The sequence below is a fragment of the Ovis canadensis genome, chromosome 18, assembly GCF_042477335.2.
Source record: "Ovis canadensis isolate MfBH-ARS-UI-01 breed Bighorn chromosome 18, ARS-UI_OviCan_v2, whole genome shotgun sequence".
In the NCBI taxonomy this organism is placed as follows: Eukaryota; Metazoa; Chordata; class Mammalia; order Artiodactyla; family Bovidae; genus Ovis; species Ovis canadensis.
Genome location: NC_091262.1, coordinates 44,497,639 through 44,513,926, shown reverse-complemented (window position 1 = coordinate 44,513,926; position 16,288 = coordinate 44,497,639). Strand labels below are relative to the sequence as shown.

Here is a 16,288-nt window from a genome sequence, read left to right as displayed (position 1 = left end):
ATTTTATTTCGCTTTGCTGTTCTTTATTCATTCTAATTAACAGGAATTCTCAAAAGATGGTAAACATTTTTTCTTTGTTTGAAAATGGCCTGGAAGATTTGCTTCAAAAGATCCTTATGTCTACAGGTGTGTAGAACAGATGAGGCAAGATGGTAATTGTTTAAGGGAGGTACATGGGAATTCATTACACTATTTTATTCCTGTAAAGTTAAACATTTTCCACCCAAAAAAAAGGGAAGAAAATAAAGAAATTACCAAAGGCTCTGAAAATAAAGCCAGCTATTTGTTCTCAAAATGGAGAAAGTGACAAGATTAAAGCCATGATTCTTAAGACGGAAAGTACAAACCCCAAAAGTCAAGAGGTCACCTGGTACTCAGTTACTTTACCAGATTTAAAGACAGTCATTACAACAATATGGTAGTTTTCTCCTAGTCTGGGAAATCACAGAAAGTCTAGACCACTGCTGTCCAACAGAACTTTCTGTGATGATATAAACAAATATTGAATTGTTATGCTGTCCAATACCAGAGCCATGGCTACATGAAGCTATTCAACTTAAAATGAGGCTATAGTGACTAAGAAACTCAGTTTTTAATTAATTGAAACTTTTATTTAAATATACCCAATCAACCTCTGGTCCTCACAGTGAATCTGGGAACAACTTCATAAGATGTCTGACTGACTTATATTTTCGACAGAAGAAGAGTGAGCTGCTGGTTTGTGCCATATATAAAAATATAGCAGTAGATTGAGTTCATAGACCATCCTGCTAGTTCCTGACTACTTACTTAGCACAAAGTGTACTGACAAATAAGGTAATCTACCTTTTCATTTAAGCAAGCTTGGAAATCACTTTTCATATCTGTCAAAGCAACTCTATCCTGAGGTCTTTTTGGACCACTGACAGATGGAACTATTGAATTCAGATTAATCTGGATCACCTAGGAAATGAGAGAGAAGAGGGAGAAAAGGAATTAGAATTCATAAGTACAGATTCCAACCTGAGTACTACTTTCTGATACAGAATGAGTATATTCACATTTGTTTTAATGTAATCTGTTTTAATGATGACATACACTCCCAAGAAATATACATTAAAACCTAATTTATGAAACGTATGAAAATTTGCTGAAAGACTAGTAGACCAGTATGCAAACTACAATACCAACTGTATAGTCTACATAAAATTTTTTGTTTCTCGAATGTTCCCCACCCCCCAACAAAGATAACACTGTCTTCACAAATGCCTGATGACAAAGTAGATGCTTGTGCCAGCTGTCATTTTATTGCTTCTAATCTCCAAATTCATCCTTTATCTACTCTGTAATAACATGGGTAGCCTTGGTAAACATTTTTCTGTTCTCAGCTTGCATGATGTTAAGTCTGGTCTACAGAGGGTTCTGGGGGACACATAGCAGAAAAAGGGGTTTGCTAATCCTGGTTCTAGTGTGTCTAGCTAGCCAGGCCTCTGCAGACCATGTTTTAGTCCTTGTTTTTTTTAAGTCATATTTTATAAAAACCCCACCTCCCAGCTAGGTTTCCGTTTAATTTCTTCTGGTATCTCTACCATTTTCCAATATACATTTCATTTGGTATAATAGATTCAAATTAAATTTCTCTTCACTATGGCTTCTATCATTATTTAACAGCCCTGTTTATTCTGGTTCATCACAACTGAAACATCTGCTTTTTTTTAACACCTTTGTTTCACCAACCCAGGTGATCCTAGTCTGTGTCTTTAGTATGTGAATTTCTCTTGAAATGAACATTCTGATGAATTTTAATTCTATTTCTTATAATATGCTCAAGTTTTTTAATAGACAAATTTATCCCATTTCACTATACCACCAAAAATTTTCCTTTATGTCTCTCCAAAAAAATGTGGACAAAGCACTAGATTCAATAAACAGAGCAAAGGGACCAGAAAATAACCAAAGAAGTTCAAAGATTTACCCAAAGGTCCCACAAATTCAATTCCGATGGGTTCTATCCAGCATTCAATATAACTATATATATTCACTAATTCACCTAACATGTTACTGAACATCTGCTATGTGCCAGGCATTTTTTTAGGAGCTAGGGATAGAGTGCCAAACAAAACAGGTGAAGTTCCTGTCTTCATGGAGCCTATTTGTATTCTGGCAAGGGAAAGACAGGCAAATAATTATACAATTTAATAGATACAAGCTATGAAGCAGGGATACAAGCTATGAAGAAATTAAAGCTAAGAGAGAAAATGGATTTCCCATCAAAAAAGAGCTTAAAATAGTTAACTATACCAATGATAACACCAACCTGATTTAGATCCCTGACACATTTTTAGAAAGTGAATTTTATTAAAACTTTCCTGCAAGTAAATTCTACCTACCTCAAGAGAAATTTCCAACAGAGAAACATTTGCTTAGACTATAAAGATATCTTTAACATTAAAGGTCACATAACTATCTTCTTGTTAAATAATAATAGTTATCATTTATTCAGTACTTACTGTGTTCTTAAAACTGTTATAATAAATTTGCATTTAACCTCTTAAAAATCCTATGAGGTAGATACTATCTTCATATTTCAGAGATGAGGAAACTGAGGCAAAGAAGCTAAAACAAGTACCCAGGGTTGCATAGCTGGTAAGTCTTAGAGCTGGGATTCAAACCCAGAAGGGCAGGCTCTAGAATTTACAGTCTTAACTACTATTTGGTGGGTTATTTTGTAGATACCTGGGAATATTCAGGTTCTCCTGAATTATCTTGCTCATTTCGAAACAATTTCACAGCTTTAAGGTATGCTTCCATTGACTCGAGTTTGGCTTTGTCAAAACCTAAAAAGACGATTAAAACAACAAAAATCCTGAATTTCTGAATCTTTGGGAATAAGGATGCTGAATTTCAATGATGAGTAAGAAACAAATGTTACTTATAACTAAGCACTCAGAATAGATTTCTTTATAAATTGATAATAATATTAATACTATAAATTGATAATAACAATAGCAGAAATTTCACTCTTCATGAAAAGTCTACTTTATAAAACACATACCGGAACCCCCTTTTAAAAGTTACTCAATCACTTTGGTGGTCCAGTAGCTCAAACTCCATGCTCCCAATGCAGGGGGCCCAGGTTTGATCCCTGGTCAGGGAACTAGATCCCACACACTGCAACTCAAGATCCTGAATGCTGTAACCAAGATCCAGCGCAGCCACACAAATAAATTATTTTTTAAAAAGAGCTACTCATCACAGTCAAGATAAAAAATACTGAGCCAGTTATAGAATACTCACAAAACTACTGTTTCCAAGAGAAAAACCAGTGATGAAATTGAACCTAATAAATTACTACCCACCATGAAAGATGAAATTCATTACTTTCCCTAAACAACAAACAACATTAGTGTACCAGTCAAAATGAAATAAAGTAAATGAGAGAATAGTTTTAGAGGGCAGAGAGATTTAACAAGATCTTCCAAAAATTAAAATATTTAGATGTTGAGAAATTACTGCCAAAACAATTTATATCCCAAGATGTATGTTCTCTTACAATATGACAGAGGCAGAAAATATGTTCATTCCCCAAATACAGGCAATGTGATTTCTAGCTGGCCTCTTTCTCTCTCCCAACCCTCCTCTCTCGGGTTACTAACCCTTGAAAAGCTACCATGAGAGAAAGCCCAGATTACGTGCAGAAACCACATATGGGTGTTCTGGCTGACAGTCCCGGCCAAGTTCCCAGCTGACAGCTAGCATTCACTGCCAGACATGCAAGTGAACAAGCCTTCAGGATTCCTGGCCCTGGCTTTTTAAGTCTTACAGCTGAGGCTCCAGACATCATGAAGCAGAGACAAGCCATCCTGGCTGTGTGTCCTGTCTGAATTACTGATCCACTAAAACTGTGTAGCAATAAATGATTATTGCTGTTTTAAGCCACTAGTTTTAGGACAATTTGTTACTCAGTGATAGTCATTACTACATTAACTCATATTAATGTGAAGAATGAGGCATTTCTCTCCTGAACCACTCTACAACCCAAAGAACAGTTTAGAGAAAACTCTGCATTCTATGAGGACCATTCCCTCCAAGGTTTCAAATAACCAACCATCCATTTTGCCATTTGATTCAAAACTTAAAATAATCCGCCCCCAAACTGAATACTAGAACATATCTCCCCAACATACTTATGATTAGAGATTAGTATCAACAGTTTAGTAATGACCTCTTGAAAAATACAGAGACTGACTTTTAAAGACCAGGGGTCTATAAAACCAACACATTCTCATTTTGTATGTATTTTCTGTATTAAATGGTCAATAGAAGAGTGGTCAAAGTTCTCAGTCAATCAGGCTACAAAAAGAATTTGGAACCTGTAACCCTATGCTGTTTTTCACAAAATTAAGTGCTGCTTATTCTTTAGAGAGAGCACTGGTTCTCAAATAATCTTGTGACTCCTCTCTTCCTGGATGTAGAAGACAACAATGGTGAATGCGGGAAAACATGACTTCCATTAAACTGCAAAGTCTGATCACTAACAGGGTGAAGGTATCCATTATTATGGGGAAAAAGTGAAGCAAAGAGCAGCAGTTAGAATAATTTCTCTAAATTGTTGTAATGGGTCACAGTGGACTAGAGTTTGAGGACACAACACTCTTTAAGCACATCTGATGCGGTTTATTTCAAACTTGCTATTTCAAAGTAAGATCATATCATGACTATTAAATAACATGTACAAGGTAGTAATTTATTATAAATATCTCCTAGTGATCTTACGTCTTACCTGTATGTTCTAAATGTTTTAATGTCACATTGTCAACAGGGAAAAAGCTGAGGATAGCACCATATTCTGGACACATGTTTGCTATTGTAGTTCGATCTACTATAGACAATTGTGAAACTCCACTTCCAAAAAACTCAACAAACTTTCCAGCCACTCCTACTTGCCTGAGATGCTATATAAAGAGAAAGATAGAAACACATACAAAATTAGCATGGATTCTCTAAAAACCATAAAATCTAATTTTTAACCCATTGCTAGTGACAGTGAAGGATAGAGGTCCTCTGTTATTTTTATGAAACATCAACTCACTCTGGTTTTCCAGCTAAAAGCAAATAGTCAACAGAAGAGTAGTCCAGTCACCGGTAGGATAAAAAAGCACTTGAAAATTCAAAATGTCTCTGATATCAGGGTACACCATAGACTACTATTTATCTGCTAACTGGCAGTCTTCTTTTTTTCTTAGCTTCTAGCCAATTAAGGCATCTTAGATTTAGTGAAATACTAATATATTGATGAAACCATGTATCTGAATTAAAAAAATTATATATTGCTATAAAGATTCTTCAAATTCCAAATACTGGTCCAAATATTGACAGCATCATTAATTATACATAAATTTCATTTTGACAGAATTTAACATGTGGCTTCAAACTTAATTCCTTCTAAAATTATTTTTATTACCGCAACCAAAACAGCTACCCACCTTTTCTGAACTGTAAAATGGTTGCAGAATGGCAGAGGGAGTGTGCCCAGGACAATGACTAAGTATGAAACAACATTCAATCTATGAATAATATTAAGTTTGAACATTTTAGAAGTGCTAAGGATCATTTAATCCTAACTTTTTTATAGATGCAGAAACTCAACCCTAAAAGAAAGATGTTTATTTTCACTGTTTTATTTTTGATGGTAAGAGCAATATAGATTAGAAATACCAAGTCAAATGCTGCTTTCACCAAATTAATGAGGTACCACAATATACATTTTGAAAAATAATGACTAATTCTATAAAGATATGACTAGAACAGGACCTCAAAAAAGGGACAAAATATTCAAAAAGGTATGCACACATATAGATTTAACTTTCATTATCATTAAGCAAAAATGTCTAAAGTAGATGTATAACACTGTTAAGAAAAATATAGCCAGAGGAATCTAAAAAGCACCATTAGGTTTCAGGATATGCAAGGAAAAGAATTGGTTTTTCTAAAAACATAATGGGCTATTCCTTTCCTCTAGGAATAATCTGTCAATTCTCAATTTAACTTCTTGATCTTTTGTTACCATACACTGAATCAATCATTTCTGCAAGATGTCAATTTTTTTTCTAATTAGGGAAGCAGGATCAATATCAAATGGTAAGAAGGAGGCAATACCGTTTTCTTTCCCTGCGGAGTATTCTAAAAGCCTTCAGCCCAGAAATCTAACCCAAAATGCTCAAACTCCGGGATCCAAATATGAATTCTATTTGGAACATTTGCCAGGTTCCTTCATTTAATGAAATGGGACTTAATCATAACAATAAAGTTAGTGAAAATGAAATTTAGGGTGGAGAGTTACAAATTATTGTCTTTAGGAAAACCTAGATTACATGTATTAAATGCATGCAGCCAGCATTTTAAAAATTCAGAAAAAGAGTTTCTATAGTTTCGTTTTATATTGAAATACAGTTGATTTATGTGTTAGTTTCAGGTGTATGGCAAAGTAACTATAAAAAATGTTAAAACAGTCAACAGAAAAATTTGACACTACCACACAGTTTTTAGTACTATCTAATACAGTAATAGTTTCCAGAAGACAAATGATTCAATTAAATATTAAAGGAGATGCAATTAGACATTTCCTAAGTGTGATTTTTTTGAATTCAAGTAGGCAACAAGTATTTACTGAGGCAATAAGGCATAATGGTTAAGAGCATGGACTTAAGAACCTGACTGCCTGGATTAGAATTCTTGTTCTATACTTAATATTCAACCCTATGACCCTCTGGTTAAGTCACTAAACCTTACTGTGTCTCAGAATTAAAATGAGGATACTAACAGTACCAATCTCATAGGCTTGTAATGAAGAATAAACGAGTTAACACTTCAAGGGAACAACGACACAACAAACTGCTTTGTACCTACCAGTATAAAGTATTACTATGATGACAACCACAGTGACAAAGCTAATACCACCACCAGAGTGCTGAGGATAAGGTGATAAACTGAAATACCTGCTCTCATGAGGCTCTTCTATTTACAAAACAAAATCATGTCTACCGAGTTATACAGCTAGTAAGATTTTAGCTCACCTTCGTGATGCCAAGAACGACATCTATGGATGTAACAAAAGGATTCGATGAACCAGTTAATTCACATCCAACCACCTCTGGTAAAGTAAGAGAAACTGGCAGGCCAAGCATAACTGCTTCTGTTTCAATGCCTCCAACCCCTAATGTAATAAACACAGGTATATGAGTATGGTGCATTTAAAAATTTTTTCAACATCTAAATCTCTAGTCTCACGAGTTTGTCTTAACCTTACACAGAATTGCTATAATGCTATCATTGTAGATAGGAAACTCAAGTCTTCTCAAAAGAATGACTTCACTCACAAGGTTGAAAAAATTTTACTTTTATCATTATTTTAAATTCAGAAAACACTTAGTATCTCCAATGCTAGGTACTGTACTATGCTCAAGATACAGGTATGAATAGAACCCAGCCCCTGTCAACCTCAAGAAGTTAAAAGCCAACAATTTAAAAACCCATAAAAGAGTAAATGCACTCTGAAAGAGGGAACAGCTGGCACAAAGCCATGAGGTGTAAGAGCACAGCCTACTCAGAGAAATAAACAAGCCTTTAAGATGTGTTTGGGTAAATGGCTAGGGGCACGATGTTGCCGAGGACCCTATTAAAAATGTGAAGAAATTTGGATTTATAAAGAAGGCCAGGAAAAGCCACTTGAAGGACTTTAAACAAAGGAGTAGCCACATCGCCTTCACAGACATCATCATCATTAGAAAAGTGAAAGTGTGTATCGCTCAGTCCTGTCCAGCTCTTTGCAACCCCTTGAACTGTAGCCCACGAGGCTCCTCTGGCCATGGGATTCTCTAGGCAAGGATACCGGAGTGGCTTGCCATTCCTTTCTCCAGGGGATCTTCCCAACCACCATCACTAATCACGCCACAAACAGCAGTGCTGTGCTGGTCACCGTGAACTTTTCTTTTCATAAATTCTCTCTTACGCCACACTGTCCACAAACACTTGAATTTAGATTTAATTTTTGTTGTTAACTGTTATAGGTGAAAAAACAGCCTCAAATAGGCTATAAAGACCCTGCTATTTACTTTCTTTTATAATGTTCCTGACATCCTCTCTCAAAAGAATTAAATGTATTTAGTCATTTACTTACCCCACCCCAGAATCCCCAAACCATTCACCATGGTTATATGAGAATCTGTGCCAACAACACTGTCTGGGAAGAGGAGGTCCTTCTCTTCAAAAACCACTCTTGACAAATACTCTAAGTTTACTTGATGAGCCATTCCGGTTCCAGGAGGGATTACAGCCACATTCTTAAAAACTCTTGAACTCCACTATATTTTATTCAAATTTAAGAAATCAATTGTTAACATATATCTGAATTTGGTTCACAATTAACATATAAATAAATATTGAAATGGAAAATATTTTACCAATGTTCACTATGGTCAAAGTTTACAATACATAAAAACAAATATGCAGATACTAAATCTACATGTATTCATTTTGCAGATTATTCAAACAAAATAAAGTCAAAGAATAATGTTCTAACAGTCCAGATAAACAGTAGCTTTCAACTATGTTCCAAGGATTCTCAGGGACAGAAAAAGGGGAAGGCTCAAGTAGAAGACTCTGCAGGCACACCTGAACTAGAGCCACTGTTTTTAATATTTTATTATATACTAGGGTTTCTGATTAAGATTTTATTTGAAGGAAAAAAGTAAAAAAGGGTTCTGCTGCTAATATTAATTTTCTGATCTACAGATATAAAAAAATTGTATCTTTCAATATTTTATAAACTTTATTAAAACAATTTCCCCCAAATCATTTATACCTTGAAAAATTGAAGCCTCTCTCGATTTCTGCCAAATTCTACTTCTTGATTTTTTAATACTGTTTCAGGTCTAAAAAGAAAAAAAGCTGGCATTAAATCTATGTATTATAGAAAAGAGCTGTCATGTTTCTAAGTCTGCATTCTTATGTACTTACATACAAACACGTTTCTAAAATTCTAGGAATAGTAATTTACTAGACTTTTAGAATCAGTTATTTTCTTTTCAACAATGAAGTTCTGTTTTAAATAGGACCAGAAAGCAATTGCAAGGGCTTAATATTTAAGCCACGTCCACACCAGTGTCCCAAACTGTACTTAACATGCATCACTGTGAGATTTGGCTAAAATATTGGTAAGCTTTGTTGGATTTTCTAGTGCAAGGAAAAAGGAGAGTAGTTACCTTAATGAATATACAATAAGTGTGTATGTTTCCACCCACTTGACGCTTACACCACTTTAACTGGGAGATGATTGTTGATTATCACTATGCGGCAGTGACAAACAACATCATTTTATAAGTTTAAAAAGAGTTTTGGGTAAAAATCTTGTATTCATCCCACCACAAATGGAAGGTTCTACTTTATGTAAAGTTGTACTTTAGTTTACATGGATTATATTTTCTATAAATTATTTAAATTAAGAGATAAAAACAATTCACTGTCAAGCAGTAAACAAATTGCCATTTTTAGGAAGCTATTTTTATCTAATGGATATTAAAAAAAAATTATTTCTAACAGCTTTAAGTTGTTTATTTCATCTGCCAGCTGGTGATTTAAGTGTTGACTAGAATATCAATATAACCTAAATTATACATGTCCTCCAGGGTCCAAATAATTACAGTTGTTTAATTGCCAACTTTTTTTCAAACAAAGATTAATAATTCATTGCTGAGTGATCATCTGAAGCCATAGCAGATCTTAATGAGATTTTCTTAGGACCTCAGGGAACAAAGCTTTCTAGAGCCATTCCAATTATTTTACCTTTCCATAGTACATGAAAGCTACAAAGTACTATACAAACATTTATTAGCTCATAACCTGACTCCAAATTAAGCAGTGATTTCAAGTGCCAGATGTATGCTCTGAACTGTCTACCCCTCCATTTTTTGTCTATAATACTTCACTGATGCATTAAAGCACATGAAAAGAGTTACTATTTTCATACAGCAAGAGATAATATCTAGTCTTAATATTTCACAATTTTGAGTTGAAATTAAACAGAAATGTTACACCATATTGGATTTTTAGAAATAAAAACATACCACCTTAGGGCTTCATACCATTTATAAAAAGATAACCAAGAAAAATCAATGGTTTTTTGAATCAATAAATTTTCCTTTTCAGAAAATTAATTTCTAAACAAGAAACATCAATCTCAAAAGTTCAACAAGTCCCTAAAAACCAGGAAAATTAGGTAAGAGGAACAGAATACTTACACAGAACTGACATAGCAAAGGACCCACAGATTATACTCAATTCTTAGGAAAAGCATCTGAGGTCACTTATAACCCAAGGTTTTACAACAATACCGAGCACAAAACTGAGAACCACCTAGAACTTGAAAGATCCAGTTTAGGGACAAATGACTTAAATGTTACTATCTGGCAATTATGATGAAATATGCATTCACAATATCCTTAACCTATACCTTAAATTACCCACTCCGGTGTTCTTGCCTAGAGAATCCCAGGGATAGGGCAGTCTGGTGGGCTGCCGTCTATGGGGTCGCACAGAGTCGGACACGACTGAAGCGACTTAGCAGCAGCAGCAGCAGCATACCTTATATTTGATAAATTTTTTAAACCTGAAAAAGTCTAAGTTATTTTTAACTAACCTTTAAAAGATTTGACAGTGTAATAACAATGGGACAAACAACATAACTCTTGAAGACTTTGGAAACTTTATAGTATATGAAAACATATCACAGAGCTTTTATTACTTTGAAAAAATTACATAGTAGGAAATTTAACCAACTCTTGAATAGGATTCTTTTCCAGGCTGCTTTACTACTTTTCATGGTACCATTTAGGAAACTGCTTATCTAAAATAGCTCAGTAAGTCTGTGACATGTGATAATGAGAATATTCTTAACACAGAGGTCCCAATGCAATAAGAAAGAATAAGAAATCTCCTAGAAGGAAAATAAAGCTAAAAATATAAGTAGGGATTTCGACAAAAGAAATGTGAATGAATAATGAGCATATGAGTGATGGTATAAATTCACTAAAATAAAAAACTAGTTTAAGATATATCTCTGCCTACATTAGTTATAAAAATTAAATATATTTATAGAAAATTCTTAAAAGTTTTCTTCTGAAGAAACAGAAATAGATTATGGTATTTGGAGACTACCATTTTAGTTATCTTTGCTTCTTTCAGTACAACAGGAAGCACAATAAATATGAAGGCAATGTAACTGGGATCAGGAGGAGAAGGAGAACTGAAAAATAACTTGGCACTAACAAATATTTTAAAAAACATGTCATACTCAGGCACTGGTTGCAAATGAAAAGGACATAGGATGGGTGTGTTTTCAATCTGCGAAGAAAATTTTCCTGAGTTTCGGCCTAGTTCTCCAGAATCACACGATCCTCGGCAGGTAGTCTGGCCTCTGCAGGGAAGCTTCTTAGGCTGCACTCTAAGTGGAGAGAGCTTTCCTGCTTTCTGTAGGTCACCACCTCCAGGATTTGGAGCATTCTGTATTGCACTATCATTCCAAAAAAGAAAGACAAAATAAAACCATTTAAAAGTGACAGAAATTTAGCTCTTCAAAAAGCACACACCAGCAATGCTATCTGGAAGTAACAACTGAATGTTATTCAAAGGCTGAAGTATCATTTAAATCAGGTTTCAAAAGCAAATCTCAGATTACAAAAAGAAGGACGGGAGTTAATTTATGACAACTAAAAAAATAATTCTAAATGCCCATTAAAATCATTTTCCTACAATAACTTTTGGCAAGTAGCAAAACTGATCTTTTCCCCCATCTAACAACTTAAAAGAATCTGGGATCCAGAGTTTAACCTACAGCAAAAACTTTAATAAATTGTCTTATTCCATTACTCCAGGGAAGCTAAATAAGCTGGTGCATGAAAACATAATCATGTCTTCTCTAGTTTGATTTTGATCAAAAGGATCATTTAAATGTAAGAAAATTTATTTCAGTGGAAGGAAAATACAACTGTAGTAAGCTCAGTGTTTCCAATCACCAACTTAATACAATTAAAGACGTCCATGGCTCATATCTTTAGAGTCTCTCTGGAAGGGAAATTAAAAAACAAAAAGGAAATGAAGGCTTTATTCAGATACTCACTCTTTGGAAAACAGATTCTAGGCTTGTACACTTCTATAAAAATGGCAGCAAAATACACAAATAGGAAAATCACTTTAAACTCAGACTTAAATATAAATTTCACCAATCCATCAATTTTCACCAGTTTTTCTTTTTGTATATTAGTCAGTACTAAATGTTGCAAACTTTACTCTGGCACAAATTACCTCTATTCCCTTTCCTCTATACCATATACTCCTAGCGGACTGGCTGGCAATCAACTTGCATGTCTGTTTTTATAAATATCCGTATTAAAGTACCATTTGTTGAAGTCAATTTGCAAGGAATGGTCAACCGTGAGATCTGTTGGACAGGCAGGATGGACTTTCTTAGGGTCACCTCCAAGAGTTTTCACTGCCTCCCTCATAGCAGCAAAATCCACCATTGCCGGTATTCCACTAAAAAATAAGAAACAATTAACTTCTAAGTCTTCTTTTATATATGCTCAAGTGACTAATATGCATTTATTTATTTTTAAATTTAAAAAGTATCCCTTTTTAGTTTGCATTCATGTTTGATAATGTATCCAAAGTTATATGTAGCTTACTTTAATGAGAATATTAAATATTGTCTGAGAACTTGAGTGCTAAAAGGTAATGTGCCAAAGATAATACAACAGATGATTCTTAGAGGCAAAGATAACTTCAAAGAAACTGCTGATGGAGTCCTTTTCCTTGTCTTAAATTTTAAGATATCCCATCCCTTCTCCCCAGCTCCAGCCCCTTCACTCCCAGTGCCTTGTCTCCAAAGTTATCCACTAAACATACGAATCTACAGATAGATCTGTATCTGCATACGTATCTCCAGCCAACTATATAACAAGCATTTGCCAAATGACTTTGAGGTGCTAGACACCAAGGGTACAAGGCTAAATAAATAAGGGAGAGTAACTGTTCTCAAGGAATTGGTAGGAAAGACAGTAGCAATTACAGAAGAGTATTTTAAGTACTACAGTAGCAGCACACACAGGGTACACAGAGAAGTAACATATTAACCAGATATAGGTGAGTGGGTAAAGAAAATGTTATTTGTCTAGCTAACTCCTACGCCTTCTTCAAAACTCAGCTAATGGTTAAGTCTTCCAATAAATAATTCTTAGACACCCAAATTAGGCAAAGTCTTTCAAGCTATGGTAAAGACTTCAGATTTTATTCTAAGTGTGATGGAAGCCTACTGGAGAATGAAGGAATGATATGAACTTTATCAACATTTTTTAACCAAGTCACTCCATCTACTGTGAAAAGATAAAACTATCCATTTCAAGTGTGGAAGCAGGGATACTTGTTCAGAGACTATTATAGTCATAGTCCAGAAGTGAGAATGGGGTTAGGATCAGAACAACAGAGGTGTAGATGGTAAAAAGAATTTGGATTCAGAACATGTGTACTTCAAAGGTACAGCTCACAGAACCTGCTAATAGACTGGATTATGTATGAAGGAAAGAGCGGAAGGAAGGTTAACTTCTAGATTTTTGCTCTAAAGAGCATCATTCATTATGATAGAAAAAACCTGGAAAGGAATACGTGAGGGGACTGGGCAATGATGTTTAGGATATATTAAGTCTGAGAAGCCTATTGGCTAGGACAAGTAGCCTATTGCAGTGACAAGTAGGCAGTTAGGTAGAAGCAGTTTTTAAAATAAATGGCTACAGGAAAATAAGCGTCTAATTTTTTGAAAAAACTTTTAATTTAGCACTGGAATATAGCCGATTAACAATGGAGAGAACAGTGAAGGGATATATATCAGTAAAGGGATATATCCAGATATACAACAGTGATATATATATATATATATATATATATATATATATATATATATATATATATCCAGTGATATATATATATATCCAGATATATAACAGTGAAGGGATATATATGCATGTGTGTGTGTGTATATATATCCATTCCCCCAAACTTCCCTCATCCAGGTTACACATAACATTGGGCAGAGTTCCATGTGCTATACAGTAGGTCCTTACTGATTATCCATTTCAAACACACAGTGTACATATGTCTATCCCAAAGCAACTGTAAGTTTGTTCTCTAAGTTTGTTGAGTCTGCTTCTAAGTTCATTTGTATCATTTCTTCCTAGATTCCACTTATAAGGGATGTCATACGATATTTCTCCTGCTCTGACTTACTACACAAGTGAGACACATTGCTTTAGTTTCAGTTCAGTTCAGTGTCTCAGTCATCTCCAACTCTTTGCGACCCCATGAATTGCAACATGCCAGGCCTCCCTGTCCATCACCAACTCCCGGAGTTCACTCAAACTCATGTGCATCGAGTCGGTGATGCCATCCAGCCACCTCATCCTCTGTCATCCCCTTCTCCTCCTGCCACCAATCCCTCCCAGCATCAGGGTCTTTTCCAATGAATCAACTCTTAGCACGACGTGGCCAAAGTATTGGAGTTTCAGCTTTAGCATCAGTCCTTCCAATGAACACCCAGGGCTGATCTTTAGGATGGACTGGTTGGATCTCCTTGCAGTCCAAGGGACTCTCAAGAGTCTTCTCCAACACCACAGTTCAAAAGCATCGATTCTTTGGCGCTCAGCATTCTTCACAGTCCAACTCTCACATCCATACATGACCACTGGAAAAACCATAGCCTTGACTAGATGGACCTTTGTTGGCAAAGTAATGTCTCTGCTTTTGAATATGCTATCTAGGTTGGTCATAACTTTCCTTCCAAGGAGTAAGTGTCTTTTAGTTTCATGGCTGCAATCACCATCTACAGTGATTTTGGAGCCCAAAAAAATAAAGTCTAACACTGTTTCCCCATCTATTTCCCAAGAAGTGATGGGACCGGATGCCACGATCTTCGTTTTCTGAATGTGGAGCTTTAAGCCAACTTTTTCACTCTCCTCTTTCACTTTCATCAGGAGGTTTTTTAGTTCCTCTTCACTTTCTGCCATAAGGGTGGTGTCATCTGCATATTTGAGGTTATTGATATTTCTCCCAGAAATCTTGATTCCAGCTTGTGCTTCTTCCAGTCCAGCGTTTCTCATGATGCACTCTGCATAGAAGTTAAATAAGCAGGGTGACAATATACAGCCTTGACGTACTCCTTTTCCTATTTGGAACCAGTCTGTTGTTCCATGTCCAGTTCTAACTGTTGCTTCCTGACCTGCATATAGGTTTCTCAAGAGGCAGGTCAGATGGTCTGGTATCCCCATCATCTCTTTCAGAATTTTCCATAGTGTATTGTGTACAACACAGTCAAAGGCTTTGGCATAGTCAATAAAGCAGAAATAGATGTTTTTCTGGAACTCTCTTGCTTTTTCCACGATCCAGCAGATGTTGGCAATTTGATTCCTGTGCCTTTTTTAAAACCAGCTTGAACATCTGGAAGTTCATGGTTCACATATTGCTGAAGCTTTAGTTTAGAGAAGGGAAATTTTAAAATTTATAAATGAATCTTCACAATTAAGAGACATCTGGGAGTATGATTCTAGAAAGAAAGCACTCTGAAAATTCATCATGAAAAATAAACCTACTACTCACGTAAAATCTTGAAGAAGAACACGGGCAGGGAAAAAGGGCACTTCAACATTGCTCTGTTTGGTTTTCCAGTCTAAAATGTTCATAACATCTTCCTTTTTCATTAAAAAGCCATCACAATTTCGCACAGCAGCTTCCAAGAGGACCCGTATTGAGTAAGGCAGAACATCTGATTCAAGAGAAAATATTACTATTAATAAGGGAATAATCTTTACTACATGTTGTAAAAATTATAATAGCAATACATCTGTGTCAGGTAAAGACACAGATGTATTGTTTCTCAATTTAAAAAATTTTAGTCAATAAGAAATAAGGATTTGCCTTAGAGAACAGGGAATTATGTTCAATATCATACAATAAACTACAATGGAATATAATCTGAAACATATATATAACTGAATCACTCTGTGTATACCTGAAACCAACAAAATACTGGAAATCAATATTTCAATATAAAAAAAGTTTTTAATCCAGTAAACAGGAAGTGAAACACCATTCTTGTTAATATGAGGCTTTCTATAAATTTGACTTTCCTATATGTAAGCTGAGGCCCTGAAAAAGCAGAGATAAAGCCTTCACCTATACTTTAATAAAATAACTGAAAAATCAATTA

The 16,288-nt window shown here is 35.1% G+C and overlaps 1 protein-coding gene across 1 annotated transcript in view; it reads right to left on the bottom strand.

Moving 5' to 3' along the window:
* The window catches only part of IREB2 (iron responsive element binding protein 2), a 48,324-nt gene that overhangs the window by 16,923 nt on the left and 15,113 nt on the right, over positions 1 to 16,288 (bottom strand). Inside the window, exons 3-11 of the mRNA XM_069559933.1 lie at positions 15,679 to 15,844; positions 12,433 to 12,570; positions 11,330 to 11,548; positions 8,843 to 8,912; positions 8,159 to 8,342; positions 7,056 to 7,195; positions 4,763 to 4,934; positions 2,716 to 2,816; positions 826 to 942 (exon numbers count right to left, since the gene is read on the bottom strand). Of these exons, the coding sequence (XP_069416034.1) occupies positions 826 to 942; positions 2,716 to 2,816; positions 4,763 to 4,934; positions 7,056 to 7,195; positions 8,159 to 8,342; positions 8,843 to 8,912; positions 11,330 to 11,548; positions 12,433 to 12,570; positions 15,679 to 15,844 (1,307 nt within the window). The remainder of the gene's footprint in view (positions 1 to 825; positions 943 to 2,715; positions 2,817 to 4,762; positions 4,935 to 7,055; positions 7,196 to 8,158; positions 8,343 to 8,842; positions 8,913 to 11,329; positions 11,549 to 12,432; positions 12,571 to 15,678; positions 15,845 to 16,288) is intronic.